Source organism: Callospermophilus lateralis, chromosome 17 (assembly GCF_048772815.1).
Source record: "Callospermophilus lateralis isolate mCalLat2 chromosome 17, mCalLat2.hap1, whole genome shotgun sequence".
In the NCBI taxonomy this organism is placed as follows: domain Eukaryota; kingdom Metazoa; phylum Chordata; class Mammalia; order Rodentia; family Sciuridae; genus Callospermophilus; species Callospermophilus lateralis.
In genome coordinates, this window is record NC_135321.1 from 17,777,918 (window position 1) to 17,799,031 (window position 21,114).

The 21,114-nt window shown below is 33.9% G+C and overlaps 1 protein-coding gene across 2 annotated transcripts in view; it reads right to left on the reverse strand.

Moving 5' to 3' along the window:
* The window catches only part of Wdr7 (WD repeat domain 7), a 323,602-nt gene that overhangs the window by 123,043 nt on the left and 179,445 nt on the right, over window positions 1–21,114 (reverse strand). For both annotated transcript variants that reach the window (XM_076836770.2, XM_076836771.2), the window contains one exon: window positions 10,902–11,123. In XM_076836770.2, the coding sequence (XP_076692885.1) occupies window positions 10,902–11,123 (222 nt within the window). The remainder of the gene's footprint in view (window positions 1–10,901; window positions 11,124–21,114) is intronic.

Below are 21,114 nucleotides of genomic sequence, written 5' to 3' on the forward strand. Positions count from 1 at the left end.
TGTCAGAATTATCACAGAAGGGATTCTATGCCCTCCCCAGTATATCATCTCAGGGGAAATATGATGTCCATATCTCTTACTACTGGCAATGTTAACCCTAATCACTTGGTTAAGGTAATCAAATATAGTGTAGGGATATATTTTTCCTTAGATAAATATCTTGGGAAAAGATACTTTAAGGCTACATTAATACACTGATTTCAGCATCCATAAGTGGATATGATCTGCAACAATTACTACTGTAGTCTTTACCTGATAGAGATTTTGTATTCCCTCTCACTCCTTCTATATTTATTAATTGGAATTTTTTGGTAAGAGCTCTCCCTTCTTCCACATTTATTTACTGACTTACATTAGTATGGAATATAAGTCCATAAAACATAGCACTTACTTTGTTGCTCAAATTCTTCTAGTTTTGTCTATCGGAAGCACCATCAGGTTGGCCTCATGACCCTCTGATATGCACCAATCCTTTTTAACCTGTTCCTTTGTGTTTTGACACCACAAGTTTCCAGACTCATCTTTCCTTTCCCTGCCACAGCCCTGGAATCCACCACTTCTCCAAGGAATTCTAGATATGGACATTGTGTTGTTACTCTTACGCCCTTTCAGATGTCAGAGCTAGGGAACCCACATAAACATACTAATCAGTGCACCTGATTGTATCTATATGTATTTCTCTTTCTCTCTCTGTTTACCAAAAGTCATGAGTTCACACTGGTGTACCTAAAGTTTTATTCAATATTCTTCCCTTTCCTTATTTGTAACTGAGAGACTCATTACTATTTCCTAGGTCACTGGCTTTTATTTTCTTAACATATATGCTTATCTTAGTAAAAATGGAATCATTAAATTTTAAATGCTTTTAAACTTCATAAAGACAATGTTTCATTCTTTAACCATTCACTTTTTAAGCTTGGAATTCTACTGACATATATATAAGTATACATTTGCATGTTTGCTAGGAACATGCATGTACATGTTGCATGGGTCACAAGTGGGTTTCTCTAGACATGCATGGGGGAGGCTCACAAGAAAGTAGAGGCCACTATTTTCTGAGGTTATTAAACCAACTTACACTCAGTGCAAAAACGGTTCTGGTTCAAACATCTCACTAAAATTTGATGCAGGTGAGAAATAATAGTGCTCCATGCTTTTAATTTGCATTTTCCTGATAAGTAGGCTTAGCACCTTTTCAATTTTATCAGCCACTCGTTTCCTTTCTGAGAAGTACTTTTTCTCAACCTTTACCCTCTTCTCTCCTATGCATTTATCATTTGCTTACTGTAAGTTAATTATATAAAGGTGTTTAACCCTTTCTTGTCAGTTACCTGTGTTATAAATACTTTTTTCTCTCTTTGGCTTCACTTCTCACTTGCTTTGAGGTAATTTGAATTAACATAAGTTTAAAATTTTGACTTTCTATCAACTATTTATGGAATCTTTACCTTTCTTAGGTCATATTTCCCCATATCATCCTTATAAAGTTTTGAAAGGCTTTCGTCTTTCATGTATAAGTCTTTAAATCCACAAGGATTGGTTTTGGGGGGTGATGAATATTAGGAATCCAATTTTTTTTTATTTTTCCTATGTTAGCAAATGGTAATCAGACCATTTATTAAGCAGTTTATCCTTTATTTCACTGATCTGTAATGCTAGATATAAGCACAATCAAATTCTTCTGTATGTATGCAATCCTCTCTGCTATTTTGTTTCGTGAATCTTCTGCTCTCTCCTGCACCAAGTTAACACCGTATTAACAACTATAAATTTATAACAGCTTTTGATATGAGGTAAATGTAATACTTCTCTCTTGTTCATCTTCTTTAGCAATGAATGCCACAGATTCTTCTCCTGTACTGCTCTCTCATATGCATTTGAAAATCAGTACGTAAAGTTTATTTATGAAAACAATAACGGCAGAGACACTACTGGTGTTTTGTTGGTGTGGATGAATCAGAGATATCCTTATGGTACTGTATGCTGCTCTCATAAAAAAAAATGTGTATCTTGCTATTTATCTGTGTCTTTTAAGATCTCTTCCAATAAGATCTCAAGTTTTTTTTCTATAAATCTTAGATGTAATTTGTCAAGTTCATCCCTACATATTTTATATTCCCACAGAAGTACATAGGCCAACTTTTTTATTATTACCTATCTCAAGAGTTAAAAGGTGGAATAAATTAGCTAATATTTGTAAAGTACCCCAAATCACTCTGTAGCGCTGTCAAGAAAACATCAGATCAAGGTTATTTTAAAACTAGAATTAGCAATGTCCTAGGTGTGGTGTGTGTGTGGTGGTGGGGGTGGGGGTGTTCACTGACAATACAATGCTAAAGCCTGCCATTAAATCTACTCCTCAAGCACAAGTGACAAGCAATCAAGACACTTGAAAATTAAATTGAAATTGAAAACTTAACCAAAGTAGCTAATACATACATTAGGTGGTTGGAAAAAAGAGTCATACACCAATGTTACATCACATTTTAGAACAAAAACTGTTATAAACCTTTGGTTTATATCCTTAAGATTCCTATAAGGATATAGTTCTACCATGGCTGTTACATTTACATACTGAAATCTTTTTATTAAAGTCATTTCAAAGTCCTTTTGTAAACTAAAGGGCAAGAAGGGAACACCAGCAAGTTTTTTAAATGATGTATAGCAGATGATAGTTGTACTTTTTTTTTCTGTAGATAGCTAGATAGCAATATTTCTTACTTTGCCATCCATACAATTGCTATAGCAACTATTCAACTCTGATGATGTACAGTGAAACAGTCAGAGATACTATGCAAATAGGTGGGTATGGCTGTGTTCCAATAAAACTTTATTTGCAAAAACATATAGGAGGCCAGGTTTGGTCTATAGGCATGGTTTGTTGATCTGTGCTGAATAGAATACAGTACAACCATATCCAACATTAACGAAAGTCCATGAATCTGGAGATGGGTGGAGAACAAATTATTTAGAAATAGACATTACTTAGGGAGCTGAACTAAGTCTTATGGAGGGAGGGTGGAAAAATGCTTTAAAGTTACATAGCTTCAAACAAATGCAAAAACATAGGGAATATCTGGTATAAAGCAATCAAAATAGGCTGGGCAAGTTCCAATAGCATCAATAAATATAAACACTCTATTTAGGATAATAATATATCACATTAATAATTTCATAGAACTCTATTATTTTAGGTGGACGTGACCTTAGAAATAACCTTGTCCAACTTAGTCATTTTATGGAAGAGGAACCAAAAGCCCATACAGTATAGTGAATTAACAAAAAATGAGAGCAAATTAAAGTTATTTTTGGAAAACACGGATGAGGTTACATCATCAGGACAGTTAGAGTATATAATGCAAGTGTCAGAATGCAGTTAAAAATGATAAAGATGTTATGCAATATGAATTATTTACAAGTTTAAAACAAAATAAGTCAAAACTTCTATTTGATCTTAACTTAGTATGCTGATGTGGTTAAAATGAGAAGGCAATAAACATAGAGATTCATCCAAATATAAATGAAAAAATTATAAACATTTAAGGTTTTCTTTAAACAATAATGTGACCAAAGAAAAGTGTATTTTTACATAAACCCTTTGAGAACTGAAGTGCTATTCCACAAACAGTGGGAATTAATAGGAAAAGAAAGTCATGAGCTTTGGAAGAAACACATCTGGATTCAATATCTTATGAGGCAGATAACCCTGAAGGTAGTTACATAATTTTATGAGTATCAGTTCACTTATATACAAAATGTTGGTAATAAAACCTACTCATAAGGGTCTTAGGAAGGTTTTAAAAGCAGTACATATACATTTTTAAAGAGCCATTTCTTTTCCCTACTCTGCAAACATTTCTAGAAACAACAATGACAACATCTATAAAGCACTTATGTGTGAGGCACTTTTCTAAGTATTTTACACACACTGGTTACCTAATCTTCACAATAACTCTGAGGCAGGTGCCATGATTATTCCTGTTTCCTAGTTAAGGAAATAGTTTTGTGGTCACAGAATATTTAAGATCACACACCTCTTAAGTCATGATGGCAACCATTACCTGCACCAAGTCATGAAATTGCAATAGAAAGTCTGAGTTACCTAAGAAATTATCTGAGAGTAGTAAAAATGTCATTTATTTATTCTGATTAGTCCCCATTATCTCTTCCACTTGAGGATATAACAAAAATGTACAATCCATGCATTAAAGTAGTTTAATGATCAGAACTACCATAAAACACTCAATTTAAAATAACTGTATCGGATTCCATCTTCTACTATTCCATCTAATAGAATCTCTCTATTCTGGCTACATATCAAAATTACATATGAAGCTTTAAAAATAACCCTTGTGAATCTCACTCACACCTGCCTTATAAAAACCTGTTCATGACTCGAGTGCCTAGCCAGAGTGGAGAATCACTGTTTAAACTCAGAAGATGTCATGGCAAGGCCAGGAAAGTGGCACCTAATACTGGGATGGTTTTCCAAAATAAAATTACAAATGGAATGCTAAGCTAGCGGGCTGAGAAGAAGAAGGAACAAAGCAGGGAGGGAAGGAAGGAGCCAGATAGCAAGTCCGATTCCTGCTGAGTACCAGGAAGGCCAGGTTGGAAATGTGAAGAAAAAGAGACACAGCAGCAGCTCAGCAACACAATGAAGATGTCTATTCTCGTGCCACTGCTTATAGAAAAAGGTGTCTACTCTTCTTGTCATTGTTCCTACTTTCTTCATAACTTGCAACTATCACTGACTTTGTCCTAATCTTGCTGATCAAATCTATGACGACTGGGGATGGGGGATGTAGCTCACTTGCCTAGCACATACAAAGTCCTCACCTTGAATCCCAGCTTCACCAACCAACCAACCAACAAAACCCCCCCACACAATTACATATACCATGTATTGGGGATTTGGCTTAACTTTATTCTAATTTAAACAGCTAAATAAAACTTAGGAAATAAATTCATTGTAAAATCAATCTCAACCTACATTAACTAATAATTAGGCAAAATATGTATGATTAGAAAGTACAGGGAGTTGGGGGAAAATATTTTCACAAAGTAAGCTATGACAAAACAAAATCAAACACAGAGAGCCTCAGAACAAATACAACTCTAAATACAGGTTCATAAAAATAAAATATCCCTTAGGCAGCATCTAATTGATGCTTCCATTTGGTGGTACATAGCTGAACTAATCAAGAGGGATGTAGCTCTCTGTTAGTTTTTAAAATCATAATAACATAATAAACAATTATTTGACAAACTTTTATAGTGATTCTTATTCGTTTTATTTTAATGACTTTCTTTTGAGAACTTAATGGACTCTGTGGAGCCTTTTCCCAGAACAAAACATGAAGCGCATAAGTGTGGCATTTTCAATGCAATGTCAGTAAGACCATGGACCTAGCCAGCTGAAGAACCCTCACATTAGATTGTTTCTAAATATCCACTATGGGGGGAAATTCATTTTCTCTCATTTAAGTATTTTATGCCATAGATGAAAGCCATTTCCAAAGTTCAGAGAAGTGGATTTTCTATGTGTTTGTGCCTCCTCAGCATCGGCACATGCCTAAATGAAAGATTCAACAGATGCTTGTATTTATGGGTGATAAGGCATGTGCTGACCTCCCTCTCTTTTGAAGCAGCACTATGGAAGCCTATGTGTCTAAGACATAGGAAAGCTGTGTGAAATGGCAAAAATGCTGCTCTAGAGTTGAAACCCAGGTGTTCAAGTTCATGCTTGGTTACTTTTTAGCAGTATAATCTGAAAAATAAAAATAGTCTAAGGCCTCAACTCATTGTCTGCAGAAGGGAAGTTTAATCCAATTTCACAAATCTTTAGTAAGTATGTGCGGTAGTACCAAGCAAAGCTTCCATTTCCTCCTCTGATAATCAGGAACAGAAATAGTACTTATTTGAAAGGACTAGAAGATTAAATAAGATAGCACATGTAAAGGGCATAGCTAAATGCCTGGTGGTAAATTGTCACAACTCAACTGTCATTGATGGGTCTCATATTTTGTCAGATGTGTGATAAAAATTTCTGTCTTGAAAGTTAATGAAAGATATGTGCAGAGTGGTAATTAAAAGGAACTTAAATAAATGGTGGTCCCTTCCCAGTCCATTTCTGTTATGACAGAAAGGTGAACTGGAACATGCAAGGCAGCCACATGTTCCCAAGGAAGCTGGGGAGGCAGTCCACCTCTCCCTCTCCAGAAGGACTTATGTCCCCAAAGTCTGGGGGTGTTAGTGGCTGGCAAGTCTCAGCTGAGTCCATGTTTGGGCTTTGCAGCAGGAGAAGGAAGGCTGTCTTATCCAAGGTGGGTTCCTTCTCAGGGCACCCTGATCCAGTGACTGTCTGACATGGGGATAGTAAAGTTGAGCCCCAAGTCCCAATTGAGGCTCAAATTGGGGTAAGCCCAAAGGGTTATCCCAGTTTCCAAGTTCCCCAAGATTAGCCGAGGTTTTGTATGCAACTAAAACTCAGATCAACTTCTCCCCTGTCCAATCCTGCTTCTTTCATTTCCCTCAAGCTATTGATCCTGGGAATACTCACACAAATCTTTCTCCAAGTCTGCTGCCTGGGGAAATGACTTATGACATTTGCCCAAAGTCAAAAAGCTAATGAGAGATCAAAATGGAATTTACTACAGATGTGCCAGCATAATTCTACAATTATAAAATGAGAAGAAGAGGCTAAATGAACAAATGAACCAAAAGACCTACAAGTTAAAACTATAAATAGTATTCTAAAATACCCTACTAATGTCTCATTTGTGGATTGGAATAAAAATGAAGACATCTCTACTGAATTCATTTGATGTGAAACAAGGAAATATCCACCCCTCCTCAGACAGAAAAATGGGAAGGAGATGAAGGAGGTAAACTTCCTGGGATGTTTTGTATTTCACTTCAGAAACAGAAACTAAAACAGGGGCTTTAAAGTCAAAATATTTTCTATCAATTATTTTATGAGAAGATACTGTAACCCAGAGGGATAGCTAGCTTCCCCAAAGGACATGAGTTAACAGAGTAGCGTAATATACACCTCTTGTTAACTTCAGAGTTCTTTTAGCTTTTTTTTATGATTTCAATATATGTAAAGTTTAAGTCCTAAAGAAAATTTATCTAGGCTCAATCTAAATATAAAGTGCATTAAAAAACGAAGTGACTTTTGAATTATGTATCACTGTCATTTTTTCCTCCCATCAATGTGGACAACTGGGATTTGACCATGTAAAAAATGATGAGTCTTCACAGAATAGCTCTGTGAGGAAGGGTAGAACTCACTATCTATACCTTTAACTACCTTAGCAATTAAAGATCATCAAATATTGTATCTTAATGGTCTTATCTCAAACTTAGGATACTAATTGTTGTCTCATTCAATACGATGCCATAAAGAGCAAATATGTAGTGGTAGCAATGCATTCCAGATGCCACATAAACAAACATGGCAGCACATGCTGAGCTTCTGGCAGGTGAGCATTAATTATAACAGGTTAATACAACACATGACTGACTGAAAAGAGCTGAGTAAAACAACGTGGGCAGCACACACATGACTGCTTCCAATCAGGAGTACAAGATTTAAACTGAAAAAAAATTCAAAAAAAAAGAAAGGTCTCCAAACTCCCTGTGGGAGGCAAAGCTACTACCAATGAAGGTAAGCCACTGAATAAAAAAAAAAAAAAAAAAAAAGAGTAATAGGAAGGAAGAAAAAAGCCAATGTATGCTTACCTTTAAGATACTATGTTATTGAAATAAAATAGAATAAGCATAAGAAAAGAGGTAAGTATCAAAGATATTTTAATTGACTGTAATAGGTACTAAACATTCATTTCATTGATGCACTACTCCTTGCTTGCTAGAAACCTCTCAGAATCTCTCTTTCAAAGAAATAATCATGAATGCAATTTGCTAAGAAGCATTGCCTTATTTCATTTCCATATCTAGACTATTAATCCAAGATTCTCAAAGAATCATTTAGCTCTTTAAAATGTTCAGGTGTCAGTTGTGGAGGCACCCACCTGTAATTCCAGCAATTTGAGAGGCTGAGGCAGGAGAATTGCAAGTTCAAGGCTAGCCTCAGCAACTTAGAGAGGCCCTAAGCAATTTAGTGAGATTCTGTCTCAAAATAAATATTTTCTAAAAAGGGAGGTGGAACTGGGGATGTTGCTTGGTGGTAAATCCCTCATACCAATAGAAAGACAGAGAGAGAGAGAGAGAGAGAGAGAGAGAGAGAGAGAGAGAGAGAGAAAGAGAGAGAGAGAGATGTATATATGTTCAGGTAACTTTATTTACCTTACTGAGAAAAGCCAAGGAGGTACAGTGTGGAAGTCCCTCCCCGTAGCACAGGTTGGCCCAGGATTTCCCTCATGCTACAAACACACCTTGGGACGCCTTCACATGTATTTCAGCTCCCTGTTTTTTAACAATCAAAAGAGCAGTTCTGGCTTTTTTTCTTTTCTTTTCTTTTTTTTTTTAAATACCAGGGATTGACCCAGGGGTGTGCTTAACTACTGAGCCACATTCCCCAGCCCCTTTTTAATTTATTTTTAAATTTTGAGACAGGGTCTTGTTAAGTTGCTTAGGGCCTTGCTAAGTTGCTGAGGCTGGCCTCAGACTTGCAATCCTCTTGCCTCATCCTCCCCACCTGCTGGAATTACACCCAGCCAAAAGGGTAGTTCTAATGCCCTTCAATTCTTTTATTAACTCCCAGGACATCTTTGAATATTTGTCTTTGTAGTCTATCATAGGTTTTTAAATCTCTTTTCTCCTAACCTTTCCTCTTTTTTGAGTTGCAATAGCAACAATTTGCAAATGGAATCATCACAGTTAAAAAATACCCAGAAGCAAATTCATGAATACCAGAATTTTGTGTGAAGATAATGGTAGATAGAAAAGTGATGGTAACAGTGGTAGTCTACATAACTAGGATAAGGTAATGTAAATTAATCTGCCTAGTAATTCAATCAGCAATTCATTAATCTACTATGTTCCTATATTTATATGTGCATATTTATATGAGACTATGGGAAAATTCCAAAGAAAGTAGGATTTATGTTCACTTTCAAGAAATAGTTTTAAAAGCACAAATGTTATTAAGATAAAGTAGTTAATTTTGAGGGTAGAAATTTTCTCTTCAAGGAAAATAATAAAGGATGTAAGATTTTTCACTTTTAAAGGAAAGTTTGTTCATGTTTTTTTTAATGGATAATAATGGATATCAAATAGTTAAGGTAAATTCTCTGCTTAATAATAAACTAAAAAGAACAAGAATTCTAATTTAAACATCAATGTGGTCAAAATTATAACTTTTGCAAATGTGCAAGCTTACAATTAAAAGTTTCAACTATCAACAAAAAAAAAAAAAAAAAAAAAATGAGCAAAGTATAGTCATTCCTTGATACTCTTTAGGGAGATGGTGTTTGAAAGCAAAAAAGTTTGAAAATCACCAGACTAAATCATGTAAAAGTTTTGTTACCCTCTAATACTCTAACTCCAAGATTATAATGTATGCCTTGGGCTGTCTGCAATGACACAGATAATCAGTAAGCCTAATTAAAAGAGTCCTTTGTAGAGGTTATGAGATTTGATTAGGGCCTTATTAATAGAAAGCAGTGAATCTGAACTCAAGAAAAGTTGAACAGGCTAGAATTGAGAAGTGAGGCCCCACATCACGCAGTCCTCTGCAGGACAGGGAAGGAGATGTGCCAAGTTGAGAATGGAAGAGGCATAAGTTTTCAGATCACAAGAAGCTAGAATTCAAGTTCAGATTTCACCACTTTTTGGCTGAGCAACTTTGAAAAAGTCATAAAAGCCTATTTTGAAAATCAAATGAGAAGATAGAAAATAAAATGCTGTTTTATTATATTGTTATAGCACATTTGTTATATGCAATGTTATAGCACAATTATAATGTTATAGCATACATTAGTCATTTAGCTCTCTTCAACTGGACCCCTGAACATAGCAATTTGCATAATAGTGAAAGCATGAGCAACAAAAATGGCGATTTGCTACAGGAATAGCAGAAGGGACAGTTAAGTCAACTCAAAAGCTTGCATAATAAAAGCAACTAACATGACTCTCAGTTTTACAGCAAAAGTATAATTTAATGATCCAGTGAAGTGCTCTGCTGCCATAACTAACAAAATAGCATTCACCTTTCCCCCTTGTTTCGGGATAAAACCCCCCAAAGAATATATTGAGTTGTTTTCTACAAAGAATATCTTGTGATGCGATTAGTGGAATTACATTTGATGCTTACATATGACACAATTCACTACATGGTAGGCACACCTTGACCTGACCTAAAGGAGTTCTAAGAGTAAAGAACTAAAAGACCTCATTATAAAATACCCTAATCTATCATTCAAATACCGGGCACAGAACCTAGGGTGGCTATGTGACACATGCCCTTTGAGCTTTGGGAATTTTTTTTTTTAATTATAGAGGTAATTCATAATTCATCATCCATCATTCACACTCTTCTTTGGGGAGAATGTTCCACACCATCCCTAACTTTTCAAATCAGATGCGAGAAAAGTTATATATGATTTAGAAATCATTTCAGAAGTTAGAAATTTTAACTTGGAGTTAGCTTGGATAAATTTTGGCAAGAATCTTGGTCAAAAATGCAAAAACACAAAGTTCAGAAATATGTTATTTTAACAAAAGCATTTAAAAGACCATGTTTTAATTTTTGAAAAGAAGTTCAGGTAACTATAACTAGAGAGCAACATGTCTAACAGATTGTACCACTTTCTAATTTCACTGCAAGCACTCTAGATGAGCTAACCCTCAGGTTATATTCAATACTCTGAAAAATTTTTTGACAAATAATATGTATTAAAAAGCAACAGATCAGCATTAGGAATTTAAAAACTTACAAGTATGTCTGGCCAGTGAGTAGTTGGATCCTCCACTAGTCAAACCAAAGCCTTCAGGAATTTGACTAGAACTTCGAGGTCTGGTTAACAATTTAGGAGGTTCAATTTCAGCACCAAATTCAGCTCCTATTACTCCTAGCAAAACAATAGCTGTCGCTTGCTTCCGTCTTTCCTCATAGGATGTTGAAATTTTTTTCATTTGTGGAATACTCGATAAACAACCTAAAAACCACAACAGAAATATACATTAAAAGCTTATCAATACAAAAAAAACATTATGATTAGAAATACGTCCTTCAGCGATATTTAAGGAAGAATAGTGTTTTCAATGAATGACACTGGGACAACTGGATGCTGGCAAAAAGATAGTTCAAGTCTAAGAAAAAGAAATGGTAGATATCATGCAAAAAAGATTGGCTGTGGTTGCAGCAATAGTTTCTGTATGATATCAAGAATCTGTGTATCATACTTTATTGTTTTTTAAGTTACTTCAGGAAATTTATCATTAAATTTTCAAGTATTTAAATATGTCCACAAGAATAGATTTATCCTTAAAAATACTCTAATTCTTTCATATGAAATTTTAGTTATTACCCATTTTCCTTATTTATGCAATTCTGTACAGTATATTTTAGATCACATGTAGACAGCTTCACAGTGTGGTGCTTCTCCAATATTAAAAAATTATTTTATAACATCCAACATCATGATAAATCATATTTCATCGATTACATTTCTTATAAAAACCTTAGATTTAAATGTTTAAAAATAATTAATTCGTACCAAGAATATTTTCTAATGACATCACAGAGCGTTACTTCTCCCTCTCAATGAAATTTTTTGTTTTTTAAAGACAAGAAATGTTAATAACAAGTATTAGCAAGTATATGCTATTACAGATTCAAAGTATGACACTGATCTGTGATAGGTAAGGTAACTAAAGTGAGGGGGGAAAAAAATAACACCTAAAAGCTTAACCATACTCAGAAGAAAAAAAAAAATCAATAATCATTGCCTCTGTGTTTAAAAGGACCTTAATTCTAGACAAAGTGATATTTAACAGTTTGATAATCTATATCTCAGTACATGCATTTAAGACCAGCTTTATTTATGTACAAGAACAGACACAGGAGTAAGAGCTCGATGTACTGCATCTAGATTCACGGACTGCAGTACTAGATATTTTACTCTTTACATAGTATTCTTGAAACAGGAAGCAAACCAAGCTCCCCTCCCCCCATGTCTCAGCAAGAGCATGCTCCATAACAATAGTTCAAAGGAAAGCTCTATTCTGCAGTTGCACTGATTGTTCTGTCAGCTGACCTCTGCAGAAGGGAATTGCTAACCGCTGCCTTGCTCCTTAGCTGACAAATGAATGATCGCAGCTCCATCTATTTTCACTATGGCTGCCTCTAGCCCAGGTGCTCAGACAGAGAGCCCGGTGTGACATCTTAGATCAAGATGAATTGGCACAAACTCCTGATCCAAGATTGTTTTATACCATTTAATTTAGTTTCTTCCCTTGCTTGGATGAGCACAGCTCTGGTTATGGATTTCTATTCTAATGTACTGAAGCAGGCCCTGAAAGAAGCCAATGAAGCAGCTGCTGGAGCAGGGGACTGCAGGGATACTGATCAATAGGCAAGGCATTGACCCCAGCCTGCAGCCTCTGCAACGGCCACTGCTTGAAGGGGGAGGGGGCACAGAAGCACACATGGGCTGCTTCCAGTAGGAAATTAAACAACAGGGGCATTTGGAGAGCCCCGCCTCCAGCCCTGGCCCCCCACCTTCCCTATGTTCCTTTTGTTTAATTACCTCAATCTTGTCTTAACTCCCACTCCTGGGGAAGGAATTAAGACTTGGAAGTTCTAATAATGTACTTTCAAGCAGCCATTTGTACATTTTATCCCTACACTAATAGAAAGAATTGTAACAGGTGCCCTCCGCTAAGTGACCAAAATATGAAATCTTAATTAGCTGTCAAGTACATCACTTGGTGTAATTTAAAGTTTGGCATGTGCATAGTCTCATAATAACACTGCCCAATTGGCTGTTAACACTACAGATGCTGAAATTCTATGGTATGCAATTTTTATCATCACTCAGATCTGAAAGGATGATAGCTCTTTGTTAACAAGGAAAGAAGTAAAGGCAAGGAAGTCCTAAAAAAGACACTGACTGATTAGTCCATGCATAAAGTCAGGTGCCCACCCCTACCACTGTTCTAAAAGTAGCACAGCAATTTCTTATTCTTTAGATTCTCAAATTTGGAAACATCTTTAAATTACTGTTTTGGCCTATGTTTTCTGATAAATAATAAAAGGAATATGTAATTAGCTGCAATACTTTCCTACAAATAAACTAACAATTATTTAGGACATTTGAGGTATTAAAAATAAAATAATTCTGTAAAAGTAAACCTTTCTACAGTTTCATTTGTCTCATGAAAATTTGGTATTTTTTCACAGAGACATGGCTCCATTTAATCATGCTAAAGGGTGACATGGAGATCCATTTTCTTGACAGGACGGTTGATCACCCTATCACAGTAAGAAAATTAATACCTTCAACCAACTCTGTGTGGGAAACAGAAGCTGCCTGCAATAGTAAAGGACATAAATGTTCTACATTTTAAGTTGCAAACTGAATGCAGGTTCTGTGGGAAAATAATGTTTCCTCATTATTGGGTTACTTTTAACAAAATATGAGGCTTTGATTTTATTAAAACAACCACTTAATTCATATGGTGTTCCTCAAAAGTACATAATTGTCTTTAGATTTAGCATAATTGACTCCAGATTTACACGAACAGGAGTAAACACTTTACTTACAGCTTAACTAGAGCACAGGTAAAATATTTGAGAAGTTTAAGCTATTTAAAGGGCTATGAGATATTGATTACTTCATTTAAAAAGCAGTCAGAGAGTGCAACCAAGAGGTCAAGATAAATTTAACAGTTTGAAGCACTTTACTAAATAACTCTAAAGATCATGTTAATTGGCTTTGTGCAGTTCTAGGGTAAAATTAATTTTATCCTAGCTTACAATAAAAGGATTAAAAGACATATTAAGTTCTTCAGTTTTAACTGGAATAGGAATCAATAGATTTGAATTAAGGCTAAAGGCGGTTTTATGAGAGATAGACTACCAGCAGATACTTTATATCTGCAATTAGCCATATATTGATGGGGCTCCGCTATTGTATTAGGTATTAAAACCTTAGATAAGTAGGTACCACCAATTTACTACTCTGAGAAAATACTTAAAGAACTGTGTGATTTGATCTGGAAAACAGTTTTCAAAATGTGATTCTTTGTTTAGGACTAAGTATCAGAATGCTTTTTATATTTGACATATGTAAGCATATTTCTAGTAAAAAATTAATGAATAATGTGCTTGAATTCAATCAGAATTCCCTTAGAGGTTTCAACTATATTTAAAACATATCCCATAATGCAAACACACTATTGGGTTTTTTATTATTTGACCGATACATTTTATTAAGACTGGTCTTAGCATACCAATTTTATGCTGGAAATTTCTGGCTGTGATAAGATCCAATCAACATTCACAATGCTGTGAATATTTTTTGAATTTGATATACATTTCAATATACCCTAAAAGGGTACTTTGGAAATTCAGAAATACCTATTTGTTCATGGTAAATTAAAATAAAATGATATTAGATATTTTTCTTCATTCTTAATATTTAATAATTTCAGAATCATGTATGGGATAGTATTTAATATGTGCTGCCTAGCAAAGTGAAAATAATTTGTATTTAATAAGACATATACACTATATATTTATCAAAAACCATGGCTTCTGACTTAAAAAAAAATACAAAAAAACCTAACCTTTAATGAATAAACATTGGAAAAAGAATTGTTTTAATTAAACAAAAACAAAAAAAGGATATGAAAAACAATGAATTGCAAGATCTCATAGCAGAAAATTAAAGAACAGAACATAGAGATTATTTAAAATAATTTAGATTAAGCTAGAAATACTTTCTATTACAATTCTCTACAGTCTTGTTTTATGGGCAATAAGCTGTATTTGCGAATATTAGGCTTTGATTAATTATTAAAGAACAGTCAACTTAGAAAAGTGAATTTTGTTAATGTCGGCAATCTGGAGGACAAGAAAACCTCTAGAATAAAGCATGTGATATACTATTTACAATGTCTGCATATATCTATAGTAGTCTCAGAATATCATTCAAGTTCTAGAAATGTTAGTTCATAAAACTACATAAGATGTCTACTTTTCAGACCAATAACATATCCTTCTAAAATTAGCAATTTTATTTATTTCTATTTTATCGACCCCAAAGATATTTAAAATTTGCTGTGGTATTATCAGCAGGTATTGATGATAAAAAGCACATATAAAATTGTATACTAAGTAAAGATGATTTTAAGATAATTCATGGCTGTGAAAACTGCCCAATCAAAACATATTTTAAGAGCTGGGGTTATAGCTCAGTGGCCGAGCACTTGCCTAGCATGTGTGAGTCACTGGGTTCAATCCTCAGCACCACATAAGAATAACTAAAATAAAGGTATTGTGTCCATCTACAACTAAAAAAATAAAATTAAAATTAAAAAAAAAAACATTTTAAACGATTTTAAAAAACAGTTGAGTTCAAATGGTCTTTCAGAAATATGTTCATCAAAATAATCTTTCTTCTGACTGACTACTAAGTTAATATACCTGGTTACCTATGGAATATTAATTTTAATTTTTGAGTCATATTTTAATAATCATCATATGCCTGCTAATCAAATATTAAGTGTCTCTCTACATTACATATACATAATTGTACCCATTCATATAAGTATATAACAAAGAGCCACAACTGCTTTTTGAGATTTTAAAATGTAATGCACATGATTTTAGAATAATAGTAATGTTGGACCTTAGAGGAGTAACTATTTCTGCATATGTTTGGCCCAAACATCATCCATATCTACTTACTATTCTGAGTGTTGCTTAAAACTGATAAAGAACAATGTCATAAAAATGTCAAAGATTACCAGATATGTAGAAGTAGTCTTCCAAATAAGCTTGTTAACAACAGAGAAAAAAAAAAACTTTAAGCAATAATATTTTAATAATTCACTTTTTAAAACAATCTAGTTTAAAAGAGTTTTAAAATGCTACAGTATTGACTAGTCAAATTTCAATTATTCAGTATATCCCAATTCTTTGTCAAATACTTCCAAGATAAATTTGCTAATTGGAAACACACAATGGTATAGATCAGGGACAGGGTAGTGTGAGAGAAAGGATGCAGAGACCTCACTGTCCTGGTAATGAATCCAGGTTTCAAAGGGTCTCCAGGAGGATCTATACCATTGTAAATGACGTAATTGAGTTTGTTTTCTAAATAAGTGCTTTTATACAAGTTACTTTCGTTCACTGGCATGACTTAGAGCTCTGTAATTTTTTCAAAATATGACAAATAATTTTGATAGGAAACAAATATATACAACTGCAGATGGTTATACAGTCAAAAGGCACCAGAAGGAAATAAATTAGTATACAGTTTTCAACGTTTTCCTCTCCACCTCCTAAAGAAAAAAGATACAACTGATTAACTAAGACTGCCATGGAGCACTTCTGCCTTTATTTTTAGACTCTAACATTATCAAAGCAGGTGTCTGTGCAGGACGTTAACAGTACAGGAGTTTCCACTGGGGCATTATAAACAGACTTTAGTTGCCCTGTGACACATCTGCCAGCAGTGTCCTCACATCTACTGACAGAGCACCTGGAATGTGCTTCCCAAATCTCTACAGCTTTCAGTGTTGCTGCTGCTGCACTATTTGCCCCCTCACTTGAGAAGTGAAGTAAAACAAACATGCTGTTAATTTGTATGCATGCACGATAGCCCCCTGCTGGAACACAAGGGGTTCTGCAAAGGCATATTCCTTTCTGCTGCTGCTGATTAAGCCATTCTGAAACAACACTTCTTTGCACAAATTAGTATTATATGTGTGTGTGCATTTGACAAAATACACCAAGCCATTTCACACTAAATCAGAACAAAGCAAAATATCTGAGAACTTTATTCATTTATCTATGTATCTATCTATCTATTTATTTATTTGGTACTGGGGACCTAACCCAGGGGTGCTTTATCACTGAGTTACATCCTCCGCACTTTTTTTTTGCTTTGAGACAGGGTCTCACTAACTTGCTCAGCCTGGACTTGAACTTGCGATCCTTCTGCCTCAACCTTCTGAGTCCTGTTCCAGCAGAGGACTATTAAGTGCATGCATACAAATTAACAGCATGTTTCTCTTATTTCACTTTTCAAGTAAAGGGGCAAATAGTGCAGCAGCAGCAACAGTAAAAACTACACAAACTGAAAGCACATTCCACATGCTCTGTCAGTAGATGTGAGGGCAGTGCTGGCAGATGTGTCACAGGCAACTAAAGTATGTTTTTAATGCTGGAATTACAGGTGTGCACCATTGTGCCCAGTTCAAAGATAATTCAATGTTACCACTATCCTAGTGGTGTATCAATAACTTTGGTAACTAGAAATCTTATCTTTGAGAGCAACTTTCCTGTTTTTAACTAATTCATGTAAAAATTCTTATTCTTCACATAGGTATTGTTTTATACTTGTTTTTCCATAATATGCATTCTTATTTTTCACTATATTTTCTATCTAAACATAAAAAAAATGTTTTTCTTTGTATGTTTAGTGCAAACATTTTCAAATTGGGAGAAAGTAGAGATTTTTTACATTCCAAATACCTAAGACTTTTAGGTAATCAGAAATCTTATAGGTAATACTTATCTTTGAAAATGTTTACTTCTTGTTTCAATTTACATTTCAAGGTGAATCATATACATATATACATATAAATATCACATTTCATATATATCTCAAATGGAAGAAGCTGTAACATTAAGAAGATTATTATTAGCTTTTACATGAGGAAAGAAAAATTTCAGAAAATGCTAAGTTGCTTATAAAATAATATAAATCTGAAAACACAACAAATCATTCTCATAATCTTTTCTCATGCAGTTTTTTTTTTGAAAAGATAACTCCTGCAATGAGATTTACTTATGAAAACACTGGAATAGCCGTGGGGTGTTTCTGGGTAAGACCACACAAAACAGATGAAACAATACTCCATGATGGGCAGGAGAGCTCCACGAAGATTTCATACCTGTGCGTTACAGCACAGTGAGAAATAAACTGTTATATCTGAGGTCATTTTTATTCATAAAATGAGAAATCATTTATTGAATTCACTTAAAAAATATTCTCATCTCGGCAATTATTTCCATCTACAAAGTGACATAAAACTGAGATCAAAGGGGAAAATTGCCTTACTCCACCTCTGAGGAGTTAACAAATATATCTGTTCATATATAAGTAGTATTTCCAATATTCACTTTTGTTGAATTAGTACACATTTGGTCAGGATAATGAGACAATGATTTGACTAAAAGTTATCATTTTTTAAAGGTTTGTGGGGAGAAAAACAGCAGTTTTAAGGGGTTTCTCATTTTTATTTTTCTCAGACTACTTTATAATACTATCTCTGATTTTGAAAAATGATCACTTTATTTGACATGATATTTTTTTCTTCTGCTTTCTTCACTGTAAGTGAAGTATTAAATAGAAATAATGGAACAGTTAGCCTCAAGATAGTATCTTGGAAAGTAATAGCCACACTTCTGTGGTAATAGTGGATCTGCGTAGAAGTGTGTTAGCCAAACCCAAAGTTTCAGAGTAAACATTTGTCAGTCCCCAAACACAGAGATACATGAGCCAATAGCAGATGTACGTGAGACTTTTTAAAATTTATTTTATTTATTTTTTTAGTATTGTTAGTTTTTATACTCAACTGAGGCTAACCTATGGTATAATTCCAAAAAACTAAAGAAATAAGAAGAAATTTAAAGGAGAAATGTAATTAAAAAGAGAGAGAGCGAGAGAAACAAAAAAGAAATAAGGAGCAGCAAATAAAGGAGAAATAAAAAGATCAAAGACAACTTAAGTTTACTAATTATATTAGTAATCAAGAAAGCAAACCTCTGAAACAGAAAAGGACAAGTAAATAAAATTAAACCAAGAATCCATGCTGAAAGTCTAAAGGCCACTGAGAAGGTAAAGCACAGACCCAAAATGGTAAGTATATTCTCATTATTAGCACTCTGCTCTACCAAATGTAGTCTGACTCTAACCAAAGGAAGGTGCATGATGGTGAGTGACTAATTCTCATTTTTCCAGAGGCTTCTAAGTAGCTCCATAGAGCATGAAAAAGTACTAAGCTTGAATTGCTAGTAGACAAATAAAGAGAATTTTCATTTTTAATTGTGTTACATACTTGGGTTTTCACCATTGTTAAAATACATCTAGCGAAGTGAGTTGTGATCTTATGAAATTTGTACAGATGATTTTAAAATTACTTTACATTTCCTCATTTTATGAGAAATATAACTAGCTTGTCAACAACTTGACAATTTATTATTTGGCAAAAAATTTTCACACTTTTTGCCTATAAATTTGATATACTTAACTATATACTTTCTCAAGTAAGCATGTACAGACATCAAAATTTACTAATATTCTCTTTCATGTAACTACTGTCTATGTTTTCCTATTAATTAGTTAGTCCTATTTAGAATTTGTATCTGGGTTGGCTATCTTGCATATAGCAAACTAAAATAGGCTTGAATTTTAAATTTTACATAGCCCTTCCCACAAGGGACAAGGGATAGCTACCTCGCTGATGTGTTATCACCATAGGGTTGGAAAAGCTACCATTCCTAAAATAAACAAAAATTTAATGTTATACAATTTTAAAAGGCTAGCTTTAAAAACATTTCTGCTACATACTAAAACATAATTATTAGCTCAAAATTCTCCCTAATTCAACTCATTAGGTTACTTACGAGTTATGAAAAGATATTTTTCTAATCTTACCTGAATTCATTTTTATTAAGACAGACTATTCCCATATATAAAAATCTACAAAATACATATATATTGATGTTGGATAAGCACACATTTCAAAGATGGCTCTTTTTGTACCTAACTAATCAAAGACTTTTGGACAGGAAAAAAAAAAAAAAGGAATACAGAATTAAGAGAAGATAAAATTTTCTGAAAACTCTTTAATCATTACCACCACAAACCGTTGATGTCGATATCAGAAACTGCCACAAAAAGGTTCAATACAGGCACATGAAAACAATCCAAAGCAAGGGTTAAACAACTATTTCCCATTTATTTTAAACATAACTTACTTCTTCATTAACAAAAACATAAATAACTTTTCTAATACTTTATCCAGTGCTTTTAATTTCTACAAAATACTCATATAATACTGTATTTACTTATAGAAAAAAAAAATCCTCGCAAAACGCTAAGGACAAAAGGTTCCCCATTTTAAAAATACCAACAGAAAAACCTGAAATCCGTGTTTTCAGTAATTTAAAGCATACTAGATTCACACAAGTTCCATCTGCTCAGTTAGGATACCTCCCACATTCACAAATGCATTTGCCTTAATCACATGATTACAGGCTGCTCACAACCACCTTCCAAATTCTTTCACCAAAACATGAATACTATAAAAATTTGCAAAGAAAAAAAATCCTTATCAGAGCACATAAACATCTCCTAGGTCCAAAATAAGATGACAGCGTAGGGAAAATTTTAGAGGAAAAGGGATCAAAGAACTGTTCTAACCAAACCAGTGCCCATATTTTATAGATAAGAAAAGTTAAGTGGGTTAAGTGTTCAGGTGACAAGGAAAAGGGCACATAGAGTGGGCATTCATGGAAACAACATCAACATGGGTCTCTTGAATCTTCACTGGCATCTGCTGCAGTATGAATCTTTACTAGGTATCCACAAATTCTTAGAATTTTAAATGTTTCCCAAAGAAATAATGGACAAACAAAATTCATAACTAGAAAAAGTCTTAAAATAAGTTTTGGTCTATAGTATGTAATGTTATATATACATTTTTTTACTGGACAATCTAAAATCAAAAAAAATGAGGAGATTTTATCAAGCATATGAAATAAGTATATCAAATTAGTTTTATATGAAAATCCATATGAACATTGAAACATGAAAAACAACAGAAAAAACTAAGCATAAATATCATCTAGACACCAAATACCTAAATAATTTAACAGTGATAAAATCAGCATTTCATCCACAGAAACAG